General features: G+C 47.3%; 1 protein-coding gene across 12 annotated transcripts in view; it reads right to left on the minus strand.

Moving 5' to 3' along the window:
* Positions 1-22,993, minus strand: part of SYNDIG1 (synapse differentiation inducing 1) — a 119,224-nt gene that overhangs the window by 69,310 nt on the left and 26,921 nt on the right. For 9 of the 12 annotated variants that reach the window (XM_050951241.1, XM_050951234.1, XM_050951239.1 and 6 more), the window contains 3 exons: positions 14,550-14,644; positions 9,622-9,685; positions 7,701-7,838 (listed from right to left, as the gene is read on the minus strand). In XM_050951241.1, the coding sequence (XP_050807198.1) occupies positions 7,701-7,838; positions 9,622-9,685; positions 14,550-14,644 (297 nt within the window). Of the gene's footprint in view, positions 1-7,700; positions 7,839-9,621; positions 9,686-14,549; positions 14,645-21,822; positions 22,197-22,993 lie in introns of all 12 variants that reach the window. The other 3 variants (XM_050951244.1, XM_050951242.1, XM_050951243.1) reach the window with 2 other exon arrangements.

Raw genomic sequence — 22,993 nt, forward strand, 5'->3', positions numbered from 1 at the left:
ACACGCGTCGTGGGGGTCGCTGGTAGGCATAGGCTTCTTACAGGCCGCACACTGCTTAAAGCCCGGCGAACCAGGCATGAGCCCGGTGCCGGGTGCCGGGAAGGGCTACAGCCCCCGGCGAACATCTATCTACAATACTATTTACACCTAATTACTTAACTAACTACACTTAACGATCTACTAACAACTGTAACAATAACGATAGTTAACAAGGAGAGCTAGGGACGTGGAGGACAGCTATGCCGCGCTCCACAGTTCCAACGACCGACACGGCGGTAAGAAGGAACTGAGGAGCGGGTGGGCCGGCAAGGGTATATATTGAGCGCCATGGCGGCGCCACTCCAGGGGGCGACCTGCCGGCCCACTGGAGTTGCTAGGGTAAAAAGTTTCCGACGAACGTGCACGCGCAGCGCGCACACCTAACTGGAATGGATGTGAGCAATCACTCGAAGAAGAACATGAATTTAATGCTTACATAAGATGTCAGCCTGAAAGGATGGAGAGGATAAAGCATCCACAGAATAGATACTGCACAGGCAATGGCAACACAGGCCTCTCCTAGCTGTCCCAGTGTGGCACTTAACCTTGAGCTGAAACGTTGGTTTGCATTTTCAAAGCGATGAGGGAGTTTGGGGACCCAACCCGAGACCCCCACAAAGGGGCCATATTTTCAGAGGGCGGGTGCTCAGCTCTTTGTGAAAGCCATTCCCCTTTTTAAAGTGTTTCAATTTGTGTAACTAAAAATAGAGACACTGAAAAGTCACAAATCACCTTTGAAAATTTAAGCCAACACTCCTACATCCCTAGTCTCATCCCCTTTTCTGCATGGGACAGCAACGTCACCAAGAACCAGAGCTGTTCCTATGATGGTACTTGTTGCAAAGAAGTTGTCTGATGAATTTAGCCTTTTGTTTGCTGCACACAAGTATTTGCAGAATTGTCCAGGAACACAAATCTCAGCAAGCCTGGTTGCAAACTACCCGCCTTGACTCTGCCTTCAATTGTTTACTTATATGTCAGGTGTGATATGTCACATGACATGATCGGACAGTGAAGTCTAAAGGATAGAGCACTGGACTGGGACTCAGTTGATCTGGGTTCTAGTCCTGGCTTTGCCACTGTCCTGCTGGGTGGCTGTGGACAAGCCACTTCAGCATCCTGTGCCTCAGTCTTCCTGTCTGTAAAATGTGGCCAGAAGAGGGGGTTCAGGAAAGATTTCTTTCAGCAGGGGGGTCCCCATCGAGTATGGGTTGTGGCTATTTGATGATACCCTGTATGGATTCCAGTATGGGATGGCAGGTGCAACTAGGGGTGTGTGGTTCTCTTGGGGTATTTGGGTCACCCGTTCCACGATGCACTCTCCCCTGACCTGCAAACTTCCCCCCACCCAACCTCACCAAGATAACCCTCAGAAGCAAGCTTCCACAGACCAGGACCCACCAACTCAAAGCAGCACCAGACGCTGCCAGAACAACGGATCCAAACCCTGCAGACAGATCTCCGCCTGCTGAAATGATCAATGCCTCCCACAACACACCTTTCAAGATCCATGGATCCTACAGAAGCCTGTCACAACCTGTGCTGTACCTCATCCAGTGCACTAAATGCCCCAATAATGACTCTGTGGGGGAAACCAGACAATCACTGCACTCGCCAATGAACTCACACAGGAAAGTGATAAAAGACAAAACCACCACATCACCGACGTGTGAACACTTTTCACAAAGCGATCGCTCTATGTCTGACCTATCAGTCCTCATCCTCAAAGGAAACCTGCACAACGCTTTCAAAAGACGGGCCTGAGAGCTTAAATTCATAACCTTACTAGCCATTAAAAATCACAGTTTTCATAAAGACACTGGATTTATTGCTTATTACAACAATCTGCAACCCACTAACCTCCCTTTTTTGACCTATGACTATAGGGTTGTCTCAGGCCACTTCACCTAGAATGGATCCTTAGAATTTGCGAGACACAAGGCGGGTGAGGTAACATCTTGCAATCTGTGTTAACGATGTATGCTAAACAATCTGTTCCATCTGGGATTTAACGTGATACTTGGAGTACCTTTCCCAGACTTGAAGCAGAGCGCTGTGTAACTCAAAAAGTGTGTCTCTCACCTACAGAAGCTGGTCCAATAAGAGATATTACCCTCTCTCTCTCACGCGCGCACACACACACACACACACACACACACACACACACACACACACACACACACACACACACACACACACACACACACACACACACACACACAAATATCGCCACCCCAAAAGACTCAAAGTTTTTCTAAAATGGTTTTTCTTCAGAATAATTTAGGGAAAACATTCTCCGAATTTTTAATTCACAAAACCTAAAATCTCTCAATGACCATTCAGACCATTTTTCTTTTCTTGGTGGTGGAGGGAACAACTTTTAAAAATACATTTTACATTTAAAAAGGGAGTTTAATAATACTAACATTTCACAATATATTTAAATTAAAAAACCAACTGTTGACCCTCTCCCCAAAAATGCTTGTCATCCTGCCCTACAGGTAATATACAACACATTGTACCTTCCTTTCTGACAATCAAGCCTTTATTAATCTATCTGAATTGCAAGGATGCCTTCTGGTAGGACCTTTTTTCCCAGCAGGCCCTCTGAAATTTGATGGAGCCAGGTAATTGTAATGGTAAGTGGGCTCTTCTCTTCTGCAACAGGCTGCTGCTTGCTGATCACTTAGTAATAGTAAAAAAAATAATAATAGCAAAAATTCAAAAAGTAATAGCAATTTTTTTTAAGTACATCAGAAGCAGAAAGCCTGCTAAACAACCAGTGGGGCCACTAGATGATCAAGATGCTAAAGGAGCACTCAGAGACAATAAGGCCATTGCGGAGAAACTAAATGAATTATTTGCATCATGGCTGAGGATATGAGGCAGATTCCCAAACCTGAGCCATTCTTTTTAGGTGACAAATCTGAGGAACTGTCCCAGATTGAGGTGTCAGCAGAGGAGATTTTGGAATAAATTGATAAACTAAACAGTAATAAGTCACCAGGATCAGATGGAATTCACCCAAGAGTTCTGAAGGAACTCAAATGTGAAATTGCAGAACTACTAACTGTAGTCTGTAACCTATAATTTAAATCAGTGTCTGTACCAAATGACTGGAGAATAGCTAATGGGGCAACAATTTTAAAAAGGGCTCCAGAGGTGACCCTGGCAATTACAGGCCGGTAAGCCTGACTTCAGTACTGGCCAAACTAGCTGAAACTATAGAAAATGGTCAGACATGTAGATGAACATAATTTGTTGGGGGAAAAGTCAACATGTTTTTTGTAAAAGGAAATCATACCTCATCAATTGACTAGAATTCTTTGAGGGGGTCAACAACCACGTGGACAAGGGGGATCCAGTGGATATGGTGTACTTAGATTTTTCAGAAAGCTTTTCACAAGGTCCCTCATCAAAAGCTCTTAAGCAAAGTAAGCAGTCATGAGATAAGAGGGAAGGTTCTCTCATGGATCAGTAACTGGTTAACAGGTAGTAAACAAAGGGTAGGAATAAATGGTCAGTTTTCAGAGTGGAGAAAGGTAAATAGAGGTGTCCCCCAGGGGTCTGTACTGGGACCAGTCCTACTCAACATATTCATAAATGATCTGGAAAAAGGGGTAAACAATGAGGTGGCAAAATTTGCAGATGATACAAAACTACTCAAGATAGTTAAGTCCCAGGCAGCTGGCGAAGAGCTACAAAAGGATCTCTCAAAACTGGGTGACTAGGCAACAAAATGGAAGATGAAATTCAATGTTGATAAATGCAAAGTGATGCACACTGGAAAACATAATCCTAACTATACATATAAAATGATGGGGTCTAAATTAGCTGTTACCACTCAAGAAAGAGATCTTGGAGTCATTATGTATAGTTCTCTGAAAATGTCCACTCAATGTGCATTGACAGAATGTTGGGAATCATTAAGAAAGGGATAGATAATAAGACAGAAAAATATCATGTTGCCTCTATATAAATTCATGATATGCCCACATCTTGAATACTGTGTGCAGATGTGGTCACCCCATATCTATAAAAAAGATATATTGGAACTGGAAAAGATTCAAAAAAGGGCAACAAAAATTATTAGGGGTATGGAACAACTGCCATATGAGGAGAGATTATTAAGACTGGGACTTTTCAGCTTTGAAAAGATACAACTAAGGAGGGATATGATAGAGGTCTATAAAATCATGATTGGTGTGGAGAAAGTAAATGAGGTAGTGATATTTGTGCCTTCTCATAACACAAGAATTAGGGGTCACCAAATGAAATTAATAGGCAGCAGGTTTAAAACAAACAAAAGGAAGCAGTTCTTCACACAGTGCACAGTCAACCTGTGGAACTCTTTGCCAGGGGATGTTGTGAAGGCCAAGACTATAACAGGGTTCAAAAAAGAACTAGATAAATTCATGGAGGATAGGTCCATCAATGGCTATTAGCCAGGATGGGCAGGGATGGTGTCCCTAGCCTCTGTTTGCCAGAAGTTGGGAATGGGCGATGGGATGGATCACTTGATGATTCCCTGTTCTGTTCATTCCCTCTGGGGCACCTGGCATTGGCCACTGTCAGTAGACAGGATACTGGGCTAGATGAACCTTTGGTCTGACCCAGTGTGGCCATTCTTATGCTCACCCATTGTATGGAAATCATGCATTTAAATAACCTCCCTCTGGGTGCATTTATAATCAAAACTGTACCAGTACATGAACAGTGGGGATATTTCACATTTAACAGAACCGGCAGTAAGTCCAGTTAGTAGTTTTCAGTCTTACTGGATTAACAGTATTGCAGTAACCTACCCAAAGTAAAATTAGGGTCATGGCCACAAAGCCGGATCCCAAATGCACCACCATGGGGCAGTTCTCTATAGTAGGAAAACATTTCATATTGTGCTGAATCTTGTCCACTAACAGCTTTGGCTGGAGGGCAGAGGACTTACTGGGCACCCAAATACTGTGTTCCTACACCAGGTATGCAATCTCCACTTTCAGCTTTCTCCTGAAAATTCCCCTGACGCAAGCCTGGAGCAATCAGTACCCCTCAAACAAGGAAAAAATTCTCTACTGAATCAGTCTTAATCTTCTTTGCAGTTTGGAGGCAGCTAAGATCAAATGTCCAGTGATTGATACATTTAAAATAAAGTAGTTTCATATCTCTTCCCTCCTACTGTAACCTTTTGTAACCTTTATGTTGAAGTGTTCCCAATATTACCTTGTTCAACAAAACCCAACTTTAGTTTTTTGGGTTTGAGCCTGTATGTCAGTTATAGACAGTTGATTTAGTAGAGGCCTGCGAGGCGACACTTGGAATGATACAATCCAATGTTATTAAAAAGAAACAATGATTTGTTAGGCAAACGGCTTACATAAATGCTACTATTATCCTGACACTCAAAGGTTAAATGTGTATCAATGGGTGATCAGCCACAGCCGGCTCATCCCGGACCCTGGGATGTTAATAGGCGTGCTCCCACAATTCAGCAAAATCACTCCTTTTAGATGCTATTATAATAAGAATTAGCGTTAAACTGTCCTTTACCATTCTGAGAGTTCCATCACCTTCCTGTTGGCTCTTTTCTTTACCCATTATTTAAATTAACATCTGCCTCAGTGTCCTTCCCATGCTCTCAATATAGAGACAGCATTGTAATAAAACAGTCACAATTCACAAACACACTAATGAAAAATCTTGCTCAAACCGGTTATAACCAAAACCGTAACAAACCGAAACACAACCCCAGGTCATGTGCTTGCAACTCCGACTTGCCCAGAACACTCTGTCTCCAACTTATCTCTAACTTTTCTCACACTAGCAACTTCAATTTCCCATACTCCTCTACACTTCAGCTCAAACCCTAACTTCTACAGATTTTAATTTAAGCATCTTCTAGGGCAGAGGTTCTCAAACTGTGGTCCATGGATGACCAGTGGTCCGCGAGCTCCATTCAGGGAGTGCACGAATAGTTCCCTCTAAGCTGTGCACCTGGGTGGCCGCACACAAGAGAATGAAGGACCCACCACCCAAGTAGTGGAGCTGCACAGGCGTGACTCTGCTAATTAGGTGCCTGGACTCTGGAGAAGATACACATGTAAGGTGAGGTGGTGGCCTTGGAGGGAATAGGGGGTTGGTGGGAGGGGGTAGTGGGGTGAGAAGAGGGGGTGGGGGGAATTTGGGATATGCAGGGCTGTGGTGGCCAGAGAAAGAGGCAACTTTCCCCAGCTCCAGGGCTGCGGCTGCCGGGGAGAGACCCCTCTCCTTCCCAGCCCCAGCTCTGTGGCTCCTACGGTGGGGGAGAGACCCCCGCTCCTTCACAGCCCCAGTTTGGGGGCTGCCGCGGTGGGGGAGAGACCTCACCCTCCTTCCCAGCCCCAGTTTGGGGGCTGCCACAGCAGGGGAGAGGCACATCCATCACATTGGAAAGGTAAGACTACTGATATTCAGATATGAGTTGTGGGCTTTTATTTGTAAAACAAAAAAACATTAATCAGTATTTTTTTTATATAGCGCTTTTATCCAAAGCACTTCACATTAGTTAGCTAATGGTACAAACGACATTTGGAAAGATCGTTAAGTTGTCCGCCAAGACCCTCAGCAATTTTCAAGTGGTCCGTGAAGAAAGAAGTTTGAGGACCACTGCTCTAGGCACTACACAATAAAACCACATTTTTAGGTTCCTTTGACCTTAAGGGACTCAGAGGTACCTGATACATACAGACATGACAGACACCCAATACTGGCGAACTTTAGAGCCAGGAGATTATAAAGTTGGACTAGAATGCGAGTGATTTCAGGGCTGCGAGACACACAGATGACATGCTCCAATGTGCCGCTCCATTTCTCTTATATTTTTGCCTAGTGTTGGCAGCACACTTCACTATAATCACTGATGAGTCCACCAGCGTGATTCCAGTCCTGTAAGTTACATTACCCTCTGCTCTGCGACTTCAGGCATTTCAGGCTTTCTGAAGACGCACTGGAGGGAGATGTAGAGATGTTCAGTGGATATTAGTCATAGCGTGGCTGGAAAAGGGAAATCCTTTCTGAGAAAAATGTCATGTTTTTGAAAATTTGTCTATCCCAAATAGGGCTGAAAAGTCAAAAAAGCAAAATGGGTCACAGGAAGGGATTCCCAGAAAAAAAATCCATTTTGGAAAGACCCAAAATGGAATTTTTCAGCTTTCCCTCTGCCTGGCTGGAATGTCACTTTTTCCCTGGACAGAAAATGAAACTGACAGAGCCTGGGGAGGCGGGATGGAAATTTTTCAGCAAAATTTAAATTTTTCCCATGCAAAATTGAATTTTTCCAAAAAGGATATTTTCCAATAGAAAATTGCTGACCCTCTTAACTATGAAACAACATAGGATTGGACCGCAAGAATCAGAGCTAAGGACTTTCATAGCATCTGCACTCAGTGCAAAGGAAAACATCTAGGTACATGCCACTATCGAGATGTGCATTTGCACAGAAGGAGACCTGGGACACACACTCCCCAGTGGGTTATCTACACTCGGAACTGCTCTCTGCTTCTAGCTACCCACATCGTGCGTGTGTAACCCAAAAACATACGCCCAGTTGCCTCCTTCCACATCACAATGGGCTCATCCAAGTGCTGGGCTGCCGTGTTCTGAGTTAGCAGGAGAGATTTTTACATTACCTCGTGTGACAAATAAAAGGCAGCAATTCCCAGCGGCCAAAAGCAGCAGAGCATGGAGAATACGCTGAGGCCGAGATGATCCCTTGGGGGCATCATGAGGAAATTGTCTTCACTCTCTGTGTCACTCGAGTAGTCGCTCTGGAATAGCAAGTGGAGGAAAGAAAGAAAGAAAAAGACTCTGGTTAATGATTCAATTACTCCTCCCCTGCCAAAGGCGACGTCCGCGAGCACCTAGGAGTAGAACCTCCCTGGTAACTTGAGGTGTATTTTTATAGCGCAGACAGGATAATCACCTTGCCAAAATGCAAAAAGGGTCACACACAGGACCCCCCCCATGGTCCCACCTCCTGCTCCTCCTTTTCCCCTGTGGCCCCACCCCCTGGCCAGGCCAGAAGCCAGAGCTGAGACGTGGGAAGAGCTGCCCAGGGAGCCCGGGCCGTTGTGGGGAGCCCTGGGCTCTCTGCTGGAGCTAGGGGGCCCCAGAACAGCCCCCGGCCTGTGTCGCTGTCCCTGGGCTGTGCTGACCAGGGCAGGGGGAGGGTCTGGGACTCTGGGCTCCCAAGGCAACTCTTACTACTGCTTATCTCCGGCTTCTGGCCAGGCCAGGGGCGGGGCCACGGGGGGAAGAGGACAAGCAGGCTGTGGGGCCTGATGGCGTGGGGGTGCTAAGGCTCACCTCAGCCCCCCTCTGGGAAGAGGCTGGTGCCACACAGAGCCTCAGACAGAGGCAGAGCGGTGCCACAGGGAATCCGGGACAAATGCTGTCCTGGAGCCATTCAGCCCGGGACCGAGATGTCTACATTTCGGGACTGGCCCGCCCAATTAGGGATAACAGAACTTATTGCTGTTCCCTTGAATAACACCGAATCCCTGTCAAAACCCCAAGACATTGCCCTTCCTCCAGGCTAGTCACTTCACCTCGGACCTCCCTCTTCCGGCGTCATCGGCATAACATGAGATTAATGGAGAGCAACGTGCTACCAAGGGATAGGTAGGGAATGCAGCTGCTGTTTCAGCTCTGGTGTAGAGGCAGCCATGTGCTCTGGCCACGGACTGGACAGTGGATTTTTTTTGCCGTCCCAAACGCTCCCTATTTCATCAGTCCAACACCCGGCTGAATCTCTTACTCTATGAATAACACTGACTCCTCGGGGGGAGTCACCTCTTAATACATGTTGGGTGAAATCTTAGCCCCACTGAAGTCAAGGGAAGTTTCCTCATGGGCTTAATGAGGCCAGGGTTTCCCCAGACTCTTTTTATTACCCAGGACACAGGTTTTATTCCTGCTAATGACTCCACAGTTTTATCAGCGCTTTTCTTGTTTCACCATGAACACAGACAAGGGCAAGGGGTTCTGTCCCCAGATGCATGTCCAGTTCCTGCTACTATGAATGGAAGGTGCATGCATGCATCTTCATGGAGAGAATGTATTGTAAAAAATGAACTCATTTGTCCAGTCCAGCTGTACAAACAGACAGTTTCTTTTACGAAGAGTCGCTGTACCCCAGGGGCTCTGACACTGACTGGCAAGCCTCCACCAGTGCTCATTCACACTGGAACCAAACACACCGAATCATGGGGAACTTACTGAAGACTCTGGGGATCGCGGTAGGGAGCTGAAAAAAGGAAAGGCCCTGATTTTCACTGAGGTCCTTCCAGCACCAGGAGTGAGAGAAGGCAGAACATGCTGGAGATGAATCGTTGACTGTGCAACGGGCATGAAGAGGAAAGTTTTGGTTTTGTGCAACGTGGGGCACGTTCCAGGGGGAGCAGGGGCTGTACAAACAGACCCACCTCCAGCTCCCAGGTACAAAGGCTAATCTTCTGGGCTGGAGCCTAACTGGAGCAGCCATGAAGGCATTAAACTAACACAAGGTGGGAGGAGGGGCAAATATGGTACAAACTCCGGGGACGTACTGACCCAAGGCTGGCAAAGGATGTGAAGAGAAGAAATGGTTAATTGCTCCCATACCAATGCTAGGAACCTGGTAAAAATACAGAGGTAATTGGTTAAAAGTCTATCGCCTGTGTTAGACTCGAACTAGACGATGTCCATTCTGAGCTTTAAATCTCAGAGTACGTGAATACAGGATGTGAACGCAGCGTTAGGGTAAGGGGAGAGGCTGTTCCACCCTTCTCAGGGTGTGTGGACAGTGCCGTTAAAAAAAATCACCAGCTGGCCCACACCCGCTGACTCAGGGCATAGCCGTTCAGGTTTGGGGTGGAGCGTGGGCTCTAGGACCCTGCAAAGTGGGCTGCAGCTGGAATGTCTACACTGCAATTAAACAGCCCCTTAGCCCAAGCCCAAGCCAGCTGTCACTGGCCAGCCACGGGAGTCTGATTGCAGTGTAGACACATCCTTCCCTCCCCCATGGATGGGGTACATGAACTATGATTATATTCAGACTCTACCACTGCCAATGTGCAGTCGTACACTCAGTGCCATTGGTAGCACATCAGAATCTAGTCTCTGTGCTCCCGTGCTCAGGCCCACTAGCATCGTAACTCTGCCCCCTGGGTGGCCACTCATACTCCAGTCTGTCGTCACCATTGCAGCCCACACTCATTAATGACTTGTTCCTTTAAGGACACTGCATTGTACCCTGGGAATTCCAGTGCTTCTCCCAGTGGGGGAGTGCAGAGCACCTTGAAAATTCTCCATTTTGGGATTTTTCCCCCCTAATGGAAAATGCCCTTTTGGCCAAAATGAATTTTTTTTCACTTTGGTTGAATTTGTTTAGTTTTTGGACAAAAATAACTGGAAATAAGAATTTTGTTTCAATGTGTCTGTGTGTGTGTTTGCGGAGGCGCGGGGGAAGATGGGACTCTACTTTTTCCCCTCCCACTTCTCCACCCCCACTCTCCTTTTTTCCAGTGGGAAAGACAAATGTTGAAAGAGAAATGGTGAAAGTGTTTCCCCACTGAAACGAAACTTTACAAATTCTAAAAACCCCATTTTGAAATTTGTTTTTCAATCAAACACAAAGTTTAATGGAAAAATTTGAAAGAAACTTTTGAAAGATGTAGGCTGTGTGAGATGTACTCACATTTAGTCTAGAGCCGGGGCTGCTGTGGCTGTGAAGTGGGCAGGGCAGTTTGCTAACGAAGAGCGTTACCCTGGAGCATGTGTGGAGGGACCTGCTTCCACAAAACACTACAGCTGGCAACTGGACTAGCCCTGCCTAGTCAACGGGTTTTCAGACCTTTTCCAAAGGTCTGTCACAAAACCCCCCGCTTACAGAGAAATCCCCATCTGATTGGTTGCCTTTCCCCATTATCCCACCTCATGGGGAAGGCAGCCAATCAGAGCTAGATCCCTAAAATGCAGCGCCTACTGCTGTCTTCACCCTGGTCTTCAACTCTCCTAGCTGGCCCCATCCTGGCCTCAGAGGGTCCTGCCCCGGGGGCTTCCCCCTCCCATCAAACAGCTAGATCTGCTGCTCCCTTTGGCAGCGGAGGAGGAGTAGCGAGGGTCAGGGTGTTAGAACAGCAGCACACTCTGCAAACAGGTCTGGGAGGGACATAGGGAGATTGGGGGATGGGGTCGTATTAATGGGAGGTTAATTAGGGAGCTCTACATAGGGACAATGTCATGGGGCTTTGTGGGCTGAGAGCAGAATGAAGAGGGAGATCGAGTGGGGTGTAGGTAATTGGGGGGCTCTGTAAGAGAGCAAAATGGATTGGGGAGCATGTGGGCATGTTTTCAAATGATCTGGCTCTGCACATGGCCGGGATTATTGATTAATAGGCAGCTGTGATTTTGGGCCCTGGTGGGGCACTGAATGAACAGGGGGGTGATACTTTAAAGAAGGTCTGTGGCGGGTGGAAAAGCACAACTAATTGAGGCTAGTAGTAACCCCCCCCACACACACACACATATATACCTCATGACTTTTCCTTTTGAATCTTGCTCTTTACTATTTGTTTGTTCAAAAAGACCTTGCAAAAGATTTTAGCAGGATAAAAAGTGGTTTGATTATTTTTCCCTTGTCCACACAGGCACCAGTAGATTAACTGTATAATATGTTTCGGCCATCACCATGTTTAAACAAGGGTGTGTTTTATCACCTAGACTGGGTCTATGACAACGCCGAAATACTGCCAGCGACATACAGCTATTGGTGTATTAACACTGCATTGAGACAAGCGTGGCAGTTAGCATCTCTCCCAGCTCACGCCTGGACTGGTCACCCATCTGAAGACTATATGCCGAACGTTCATAGTGGGAAGCCTGTCTTCACAACCCAAAGGCCTAGAAACTTTTTACAAGGGAAAGCTCAAATTGAGATGAGTAATATAAGAGAGCAGAAATCTGTAAGGAACCCCAGGTGAGAGCCTCGCCTCTGCACCTGCCCCTTAGTGCTGGCTTAAAAGGGCTTGGGCAGCCTAATGGAGCCCTCATGGCCTTCTATTCGGCTAGGTAAGAACTCTCCCAGTGCAGGCACAGTGGGAGAGAGCCAGGAGGCTGCTCTTTGAAGAACTCCTTGCAAGCCCTGCATAGGAAGGGAGGTGATTGCAAAAGTGATGAGACAGTGAAGGTCAGTGAGGGGGGAAAAACAGAGTTTCACATCCCTGGAGCTGGTGTGTTTTGGGAATGCTGAGGAAGCCACAGAAAACTGGTACAAAAAGCAAAGGGGACAAAGGTGCCTGAACAAAATGCCCAACAAAAAACCAAGGATTTAAAAACCCTCCTAAAAGCCAAAGCAAATTGGAAAATCACAGCAGACCTTGGACAACCCATGCACGGGACAAGAACTCCTGTCCACCTCTCCCTCTCTTCTTCTTACATTACACCCAGGCTTCGCCAGCCTCGTGTCATGCGTGTGTGAGTATGAAAGTGTGCGAGACTGGTGTACTAATGCTTTCTTGCTTCCTTTGAGTGATGTGGGAGCAGTCCCAACACTCACTGCTGTTATTTTATTACGTTATTAATAAAGCTTTAAAACTTAGACATTGGTGTACTCTGTCATCTGGAACAGGATTTTTCAGATGGCAATATATGAATCGACATCAGAACAGGATGGAGACTGCCACATCTGGCCAAATGATGCCCTCTTCTCGGAGAGCAGTAATTGCAAGCGTGGAGATGTCATCTAAATATCCATATTCTTTGGAGAATGGCAGGGAGCTAATCCTGTGAGCTTTCAACAATCTCTCCAATTCATGAGAGCAGTACATGCAGTAAAGGAGGCGTGTTTATGTCCCTAAAGATGGGTGGAGAATCACAGTGATGAAGTGCCCTTTATTTTTTAAAGCACACTTCAATCAGAAGCTAGAGGCCCTGGAGGTTTAGAGGCCCTGGAGGTTTTTCACCTTCCTCTGCAGCGTGGGGCATGGGTCACTTGCTGGAGGATTCTCTTCTTGCTTGCATATATATATATGCAAGCAAGAAGCAGGCTAGAGATAACGAGGTTAGTTCAATGAGGGAGGATGAGGCCCTCTTCTAGCTTCTTGCTTGCATATATATACACACACACCTGCCCCTGGAAATTTCCACTACATGCATCCGACGAAGTGGGTATTCACGCATGAAAGCTCATGCTCCAATACGTCTGTTAGTCTATACGGTGCCACAGGACTCCTTGCTGCTTTTAAAAATGATTAGGGGCTGGGCACATGACTTATGAGGAGAGGCTGAAGGAACTGGGCTTATTTAGTCTGCAGAAGAGAAGAGAGGGGGGATTTGATAGCAGCCTTCAACTACCTGAAGGGGGGTTCCAAAGAGGATGGATCTAGACTATTCTCAGTGGTGGCAGATGACAGAACAAGGAGCAATGGTCTCAAGTTGCAGTGGGGGAGGTTTAGGTTGGATATTAGAAAACACTATTTCACTAGGAGGGTGGTGAAGCACTGGAATGAGTTATGTAGGGAGGTGGTGGAATCTCCATTCTTAGAGGTTTTTACGTAGGGAGGTGGTGGAATCTCCATTCTTAGAGGTTTTTAAGGTCAGGCTTGACAAAGCCCTGGCTAGGATGATTTAGTTGGGGATTGGTCCTGCTTTGAGCAGGGGGTGGGACTAGTTGACCTCCTGAGGTCTCTTACAACCCTGATATTCTATGATTCTGTGTCTTGACCCCAGGTGTAGTAAGTATGACTCAGAGGAAGGCTGGTAAAGAGACAACTGAAAATTAGCTCCAAGCCTCATGCGTGGCTAACAAGTGTTAATATCCCTATAGCTTGACAGAGCTCAGTGTCTACAGACTCCAGTGGCTTCTATTAACATATTTCCTTTCAGGGGAAAAAAAATTGAATGCAAATAAAACATAACTAGTGCAGCCTGTTAATTAATCGCCTACATAGTAGAATCATGGGACATGGGGAGGGGGTCTGACCTGAGCTTTTCAATCTGTCTGTTCTGCCTGTAACAGCTGATTCCCTTTCCCACACTAAAGTCCCTCCCCCGCCAACTATGATCCATGGGAACGAGGAACATTTCCCCAAGGCCAGTGCATGTGGATCACACATCTGCCAGGCCTAGAGTACATTATAGAGTTTGCTCCTGCAGGAGAGAAGGATGGCTGCAGATCTCAAAGTGCTGAGAACTAAGGCTGGGAGGTTTCAAAGGGCCCTAAATGGCCATTGACAGTCCCATGGGAATTGGGCCCCTTTGAACATCCCAGCAAAATTTGCTGTTTTGGTTTTGCTTTGCTCATAACACACTTCACACTGTTCTATGCAAGTGGGGTGGCGGGGAGGGTAAACGGGGAAGGACGTCACTGAACCTGGGTCAAGGACACAAAAAAGTTGTATGATCAGGTCAGTAGCACAGTGTCCAGAAATTGCTGTTAGCCCAGGTGCTTTTGTTAATGTTAACAGGTCATTTGTTTTAAATGGAAAGACAAATCCAACCTCAAAGCTCTACGGCACATGGGAGCTGGCATCTTGCAAACATGCATTTCAAACATCAAAGCTAGTTTCTGGATGGAGAATTCCCAGACTTGCCTCTGAAATCAAAGAAAGAAGGAAGGAAGAAGAAAAAATACCAGTTTGGTTTCCACTAACCAAGAAAATAAAAAAGATGAAATGGACTGAATGTAAATCCATTTCTCAGCTCAGACCCTGAAACAAGAATCAGCTTTCCTAGCTAAGTTCTAGAAGCCTGAAAATGGTATGGTTTCTAGTGAAAAGCCAGGAGAGAGGTCACTGTTGTGGGACTTGGGGTTCTGCTATAAGGTCAGATTCTAGAGACCTGTACACACGTGCATAGCTTGGCTGCAGCATGACAAGGTCGGGGAGTAAAGTGTGTTTGCAAGCTTGGGCCCATAGGTTTGCATTTGCATTAATATTCCAGAAAGGAAGATTATCCAGTGGTTACAGTGCTGGTCTGGTGCTCAGATCCCTGCTCTGTCACAGACTGTGAGAGAGAGACCTTGGGGCAGTCACTTAGCCTCTCTGTGCCTTAGCTCTCCATCTGTACAATGGGGCTAAAAGCACTTCCCTATGTCACAGGGCATTCTGAGGATAAATATATTCAAGGTTGTGAGGTGCACGAATATTCTAGCAATGGGGAGCACACAAATACCTGTGACAGATTCTTCAACTCCCATAAATGCCATAGAAACTGCAAAGGTCTGTTAAGTACCAGATTCCCACCTCAGGCACACGTTACATTATTGTTTCCTATGTCTGAAATCCCATTCATGTGCAAGCCCTATAGGGTTTCTTCCCAAACAAGGGATTCGGTGCCTCTGAGATGAGACCTGGACCACTCAGCTTTCTGCACACTCTGAAGAGCGTCACTGCTGGAATACTGAGCCATCTCAGCACTAAGTTCATCCCCGTGTTAGGGTGGAAGGCAGTTCAGTTTCCAACATTGGATGAAGAGGGTCCCCCTGCAGAACTGAACTGTATGTATTTCACGGCAGCTGCACTCAAAGGAACATATATTGCTTTAGCACTCGCCAGCCTGTCCACGGAGAAACCTCCTTCACTGGTATTTGTTCTGGGCACATGTTGTACAGCCTGAGCTCTCAGCCAGGAATTTTAGAATCAATATCCAAGTCTGACTTCAGTCATAAGAGGCCTTAGAATCCCGTTAACCATTTCTTCCTCCATGTAGCTGCCACAAAGTAAGCTGAGTTTGTTAATAGAGACCAGGGTGAAATCCTGGCTTCACTGAAATCAATCACAAAACTCTCCTTGACGTGAACTTGGGAAAGTCCTTGAGCTTCCCCAGGTCTCAGTCCCCACCTGGACAATGGGGAGCAGAGCACTGCTCTACCTCGCAGAAGTGCTGGGAGGCTGGAAATCCAGGCACGAGTCCCGGGCACTCAGACACGATGGAGACAAGGGCCACAGACGCACTGAGACAGATGTAGGGATTTTCACGAGACTTGAGCTGAGAGCTCGGGTGCAATAGATCCACCTCTAGGCTCCGTGGCCTTGTGCTCTGACATCGGGCGAAGGGACACGTTTTGGTTTTTACTCACTTGAACATTCTATCTTTTTTTCATTTTACAGAGAATATTTCAGACATCGCTGGATTTTTTTTTTTAAACACGAGAACTCAGATCCATTCTCTTATGCTCTATGAATGAATAATTCACTCTCTCACTCCTGTATTTCATCAATAACTTGGGTTTCATTAATAAGCTAGTCACTGAGATGCTGGCATAGCAGAGTGAGTGTGGTATGACGAATGATACTCCTGGAGAAGAGACAGCAGCCCAGCCACAGATGAATACCTCAGTAAGGAACTGTGCAGTATTTTAATAAAGCCTTATTTGATGGGTTGTCTAGCCATTAGCCCTGACAGAAAGGCCTGCCTGCCCGGTGCAAAGGTTACGGACCTTGAGATATCTAGATAGAGTTATGTACAGTTCAGAGGAGGCACCGGCGATCATGGTACATGTTGGTACCAGAGACAGAGAGGACCTGGAGGTCAAATTTAGGCTGTCAGGTAAGAGATTAAAGTCCAGGACCTCCATGGTAGCACTCTCTGAAATACTTCCAGTTCCATGCACGGGGCCAGGCAGAACTGCTGGGTCTCAGTGCGTGGATGAGACGATGGTGTAGGGAGGAGGGTTTTAGGCTTAGAAGGAACTAGGGAACCTTTTGGGAAAGGAGAAGCCTATACAGGAAGGATGGGCTCCCAAACCAAAATGGAACCAGAGAGCTAGCACAGAGGAGTTTATAAACTGAGGGCCGAGGGAAAGCCGACAGGTGCAGAAGAGCACATGGTTCAGACAGACACACCCCTTAGGGGAGGATTTATTAACGGGGATAATATGTGTCCTAGCAAAGAGGAAGCTGACAAAGTAAATGAAGCAACTCAAGAGGAGCAGTCAAATGAAAGAGAGCGAGTCCCATTCAAGGACATCACAACTAAATATTGACAAATGTTATAAGTGCTTATGACAAATGCTAGAAGTCTAAATAGAGAGACAAGGTAGGTTGGGTCATATCTTTTAATGGACCAACTTCTGTTGGTGAAGCAATATTAAAAAGGAACAGTCACATGCAGAGAAACCATTTCAAAACAGCATAATAGAGGCTCAAACTAAATGTACCCTAATTAAAGCCCACAAACAATAACAGGACCAAAGAAATGCCGCCTTGGCTACATAACAGTAACAGAAGCTGTTAAGGCAAAAACGCATCCTTTAAAAATCACCTCCCCCACCTTGTCTCTCTAATATCCTGAGACCAACATGGCTACAACAGCGCTGCAAACAGAAGTCTAAACACTAAGCTGGGTGAACTTGAGTGCCAGGTATTCACTGAGGATATTGATATAACAACAGGTATTAAAGAAACATGACCATGACTGTGACATGCTCAGGGAGATTAGAGAGGAAACAAAAACAGAAGACTCAGTAATAATGGGGGACTTCAAGTAGACCCATTTTGACTGGTTGAGTGTCATCTCAGGGCAGGATGCAGAGATAAAATTTCTAGACACGATCAATAACTGCTTCTCGGAGGAATTAGTCCTAGAACCCACAAGGGGGAAGGCAATTTTGATTTAGTCCTAAATGGAGCACAGGATCTGATCCAAGTGGGGAATATAGCTGAATCACTTTGTAACAGCAACCATAACGTAATTTAATTTAACATCCGTGCAGGAGGGGCGGAAATACCAAAGAAACGCACTGCAGTAGCATTAAACTTCAAAAAGGGAACTACACAAAAATGAGGAAGCCAGTTAAATGGAAATTAAAAGGAACAGTCACAAAGGTGAAATGCCTACAAACTGCATGGAAACTATTTTTAAAAAGCATAATAGAAGCTCAAACTAAAATGTATGCCCCCAATAAAAAAAAAATCAATACATTAAAAAAGGGTAATTGGACCTTAAAAAACCAAAAACCACCACCATGGCTAAACAACAGAGAAAAAGAGGATATTAAGAGGCAAAAAGATACCCTTTAAAAAATGCATGTCGGATCCTACGGAGGAAAATAGAAAGGAGCAGAAACTCTGGCCAGTCAAGTGTAAATGTATCATTAGACAGGCCAAGAAAGACTTTGAAGATCGATTAGCAAAAGACACCAAAACTAGCAGCAAAATATTGTTAAGTACAGCAGAAGCAGGAAGCCTGCTAAACAATCTCTGGGGCCACTGGACGACCAGGGTGCTAAGGGAGCACTCAAGGAAGATAAGGCCTTGCAGAGAAACTAAATAAATTCATTGCACCAGTCTTCACTGCAAAGAATGTGCAGGAGATTCCCATACCTGAGCCATTCTTTTTAGGAGACAAATCTGAGGAACTGTCTCAGATTGAGGTGTCAGCAGAGGTGATTTTGGAAGAATTTGATAAATTAAACTGTAATAAATCACCAGGACCAGATGGGATTCACCCAAGAGTTCTGAAGGAACATAATGTATAGCTTAAATCAGCCTCTGTCCCAGATGAGTGGAGGATAGCTAATGTGACACCTAGTTTTTAAAAATGCCCCCAGAGGTGATCCTAGCAATTACTGGCCGGCAAGCTGAATTTCAGTACCTGTCAAATTGTCTGACAGTATAGCAAAGAACAGAATTATTAGACACATAAATGAACACAATATGTTAGGGAATAGTCAACATGACTTTTGTACAGGGAAATCAAGCCTCACCATCTATTAGAATTTTTTGAGAGTGCCAACAAGCATGTGAGCAAGGGTGATCCCACTGATATAATGTATATGATATAAAGCACTTGGACTTTCAGAAAGCCTTTGAGTTTGCTCGTAAGCAAAGTAACGTGCCCTGGGATAAGAGGGAAGGTTCCTCTCCTGGATCAGTAACTGGTTAAAAGACAGGAAGCGAAGGGTAGGAATTAATGGTCAGTTCTCACAGTGGAGAAAGGTAAATAGCGGGGTCCCACAGGGCTCTGTGCTGGGACTGAGCTATTAAACACATTCACAAATGATCTGGAAAAAGGAGTAAACAGTGAGGTTTGCAGACAACACAAAACTACTCAAGATCATAGGTGCCCATGACAAAAAAAAATTAGTGTGCACTTAGCACCCACTGGCAGCCAAGCATCCCCCACCTCCCTGCTCATCAACTCCCCCCCAGCGCCTCCCACCTGCCACAATCAGCTATTCTGCACCTTGCAGGAGGTGCTGGTGGTAGGGTTGTCAACCCTCCAGGATTGTCCTGGAGTCCCCAGGAATTAAAGATTAACCTTTAATTAAAGATTGCTATGTGATGAAACCTCCAGGAATACATCCAATCAAAATTGGCAACCCTAGCTGCGGGGGGGGGGGGGGGGGGGGGAGGGGAAGAGCAGGGACAGGGTGCGCTCAGGGGAGGGGGTGGAAAGAGGCAGGGTAGGGGCAGGAAGAGGTGATGTGGGGCCCTAGAGGAAGGGGTGAAGTGGGGGCAGGCCTGGGGCAGAGGTGGGAGGTATCAAGCACCTCCTGGGAAGAGAGGAAGTCGATGCCTATGCTCAAGATAGTTAAGTTCAAAGCAGACTGCAGAGAGTTACAAAGGAATCTCACTCAACCAGGTAACTAGACAACAAAACAGCAGATGAAATTCAATGTTACATAAGAATGTAAGAGCGACCACACTGGGTCAGAGCAATGGTCCATCTAGCCCAGTGTCCTGTCTTCCGACAGTGGGCAATGGCAGGTGCCCCAGAGGGAATGAACAGAACAGGGTAATTATCGAGTGATCCATCCCTTGTCGCCCATTCCCAGCTTCTGGCAACAGGGGCTAGAGACACCATCCCTGCCCCTCCTGGCTAATAGCCATTGATGGGCCTGTCCTCCATGAACTTATCTAGTTCTTTTTTGAACCCTGTTATAATTTTGGCCTTCAAAACATCCTGTGGCAAAGAGTTAAACAGGTTAACTGCATTGTGTGAAGAAATACTGCCTTTGTTTGTTCTAAACCTGCTGCCTATTAAAGTTCCTATTAAATATTGTTGATTCCATATTTAGCTAGATCACTTTAACAACCAATGTAAATTCAAACCAGTATAACTTTCCTATGTAGACAAGGTCACACGTTGGCCCACCTAGAAAGAGTCTGCTGCTGGGGTCTAGCCCCAGAAAGAAGCCACAACACAGATGTGTGGGGAAGACACCACCTCCCTTGCAAATCTGTGCCTTGAATGGGCACTGGGCCATGCAACTCACATCTAACTGTCTCTTGGCACAGCAGCTGATTCTCCCAGATACGCAGCGATGTGCCACGCATACGGGATGGCAGGATCAAATTCTCTGCGTCTCTCCAAAGGCTGATGAAAAAAGACTTGGATCTCTGCTCACATTTCCCTTTACTGCTGATCTGCCTTAACAACTCTGTGGCACAGCCAGGAAAGCTGGTGGGATGAAACCCTTTTCCCCTCCTCCGTTTTATCATCAGGAGGAGGGAGACTCCTTCACTCACTAAGAACTGGTGATGAGCAGGGTGAGACTGCAGGGCTCCAGCCGTGTCAGTCAGAAGCTCTCTTCTTCTTTTAGATACAGACAGAGACATTTTTATGTCATTAACAACCTAGCGCGGCTCAGTCCCCGCCTCAGCAGCTGCTGCACTAATGTTTTCTTCCTTCACGCCGTGGCAACCTCCAGCCACTGACGCAGGGGCCACACCCAGGAGGCATGTTTGGGCTGCACGTTCCCATGCCAGGGGACCCCCACAGCGAGACCCGCACTTTGCAGTTTCCTGTCAGTGTCGCATTCAGAGGGGAGACATTAGCACCGTGAGGGGGCAGGCAAGGGGCAAGACGCGGGAGCGGCTGTGAAGATGGGGCTGGGACTGAGGCAGAAGGCTAGAGATCAGGGCTCTGCATTCAAGTCCTTGGCCTGCCATAGACTCTGACCTTGGGCTCCTATCCTCCAAGCTATTGGGACAGCTGAGTTCCATTGAACTCACTGGGAGCTAGGGACCCAACTCCTTTGGAGAACCTGGGCCATAACCTCTCTGGGTCTCAGGCCTGTAATACTTTACTGTCTCCCAGGAGTGCCGGGAGGTTCCCGTCACTATCGATTCTGAGGTGCCCCGTTGCTATAGCACTGGGGGGCCCAATGAAGAGGTTGATCTGGGCACGGTGGGTCAAGACAGCCCGTTCATGCTGTCCCCTGCTATCCCCTTTCCATCAGCAGGGCTCAGGGACCTGGCTCTGTGACAGGGGCTCTCTTAAGCAGCATGGGGTGTTGCAATTGCTGTCAGAGCTGGCTTGGCACAAAGCGTTCAGCTCCCACCGGCTGTTGCCAATTCTGCAGAGCCAGTCGCGCTAACGCAGCGTTCTTCTGGCTTCGAGCCAGCCGCCTGTGGGATCAGTAACGCTGCAGCCCTGGCACGGGCCTAGCACTGTCTTTGCAAGTGGGATCATGCCCAGATCTACTCCCCCCGCTCCCCCCCCCACCGTCTCAGCCCGGGCTCAAGGCGGGTCAAGCGCTTACGCAGCCCCAGTGCCCACTCAGCACCAAGACAATAGACCCCCATACGCGGTGTGGAGAGACGGGGTCCCTCACGGGAACGTGCCTTGCCTGTTTGGGGAAGTAGGACAATTGCTGTGTGTTTGCCGTAGCACAGCAGCTGAGAGCAGGGCCCCATTGTGCCTGGTGCACACAACACACATTCCTCCTCGCCTCTCTCAGACACACAGACTGCCTGCCGCTCTCTCCTCAGACGGGCACCTCCACCGAGCATTTCCCCTGGAGCTACTCACCCCAGCTGGGGTGACCCGAACTCTATCCAGGACCCAAGGTGAGGACGTCCCGTGGACCATGGCAGCTCGAAGCACTTGTGCTGATACAGCAATTCCCCCCCCCACCCCCCAGCAGAATTTTCTTTGTGGTAGAACAGTAGCAGCTGGAGCCCCCAACTGAGATGGGGGCTGGGTTGTGCCAGGCGCTGTCCAGGCGTATAGCATGAGATGCGCCTTGCTCCACAGGCCGGGCAGTCCAACCAGGGCACAGAATTCTGCAAGGCTGCATTGAAGGTCAGGGGCAGACATGGGAGCAGGATGCAGGTCTCCTGAGCCTAGCGCCCGAGCCACCAGCCGATGCTTCTCCCTACAGCGATTGAAGGGGAAAGAGGGTCTCTCTCCTGCCTTCTCTGAAAGAAAAGTGGGAAAGCGTGAGGCTACTTCCCCCACCCCCGGTTTTACAGAACCACGCCTCCCCAGACCCAATCAAACAGCCATTAGACTTAGCAGGAAGAACCCCCGGACCACAGCAGGCCCCGTTTGGACTGGGCTCCTTTTGTATTGTGACAAAGTTCCTCCCCTTCCTTGGTGGGTCCTGCGCTTACTGGAAGAAGATTTGCTCACCTCAATGATCTTCCCCTCTAGTGGAACCCACAGTCTGGGTCAGCTCCTCCTGTGTCTGATCAGGAGTTGGGAAGTTTGGGGGGAATCTGGGCCCGTCCTCTACTCCGGGTTCCAGCCCAGGGCCCTGTGGATTGCAGCTGTCTAGAGTGCCTCCTGGAACAGCTGCATGACAGCTACACCTCCCTGGGCTCCTCCAAACACCTTCTTTCTCCTCACTACAGGACCTTTCTCCTGGTGTCTGATAACGCTTGTACTCCTCAGTCCTCCAGCAGCACAGCCTCTCACTCTCAGCTCCTTGCGCCTCTTGCTCTCTGCTCCTCACACACATACGACAAACTGAAGCGAGCTCCTTTTTAAACCCAGGTGCTCTGATTAGATCACCTGCAGCCAATCGAGGCGGGCTAATCAGCCTGTCTGCCTTAATTGGTTCTAGCAGGTTCCTGATTACTCTAGTGCAGCCCCTGCTCTGGTCACTCAGGGAACAGAAAACTCCTCAGCCAGTGACCAGTATGTCTGCCCTCTACCAGACTCCTGTGCCCCACTGGCCTGGGTCTGTCACAGTATATTTTGTTGTTAAACCACA

Source organism: Gopherus flavomarginatus, chromosome 4 (assembly GCF_025201925.1).
Source record: "Gopherus flavomarginatus isolate rGopFla2 chromosome 4, rGopFla2.mat.asm, whole genome shotgun sequence".
NCBI classification, from domain to species: domain Eukaryota; kingdom Metazoa; phylum Chordata; order Testudines; family Testudinidae; genus Gopherus; species Gopherus flavomarginatus.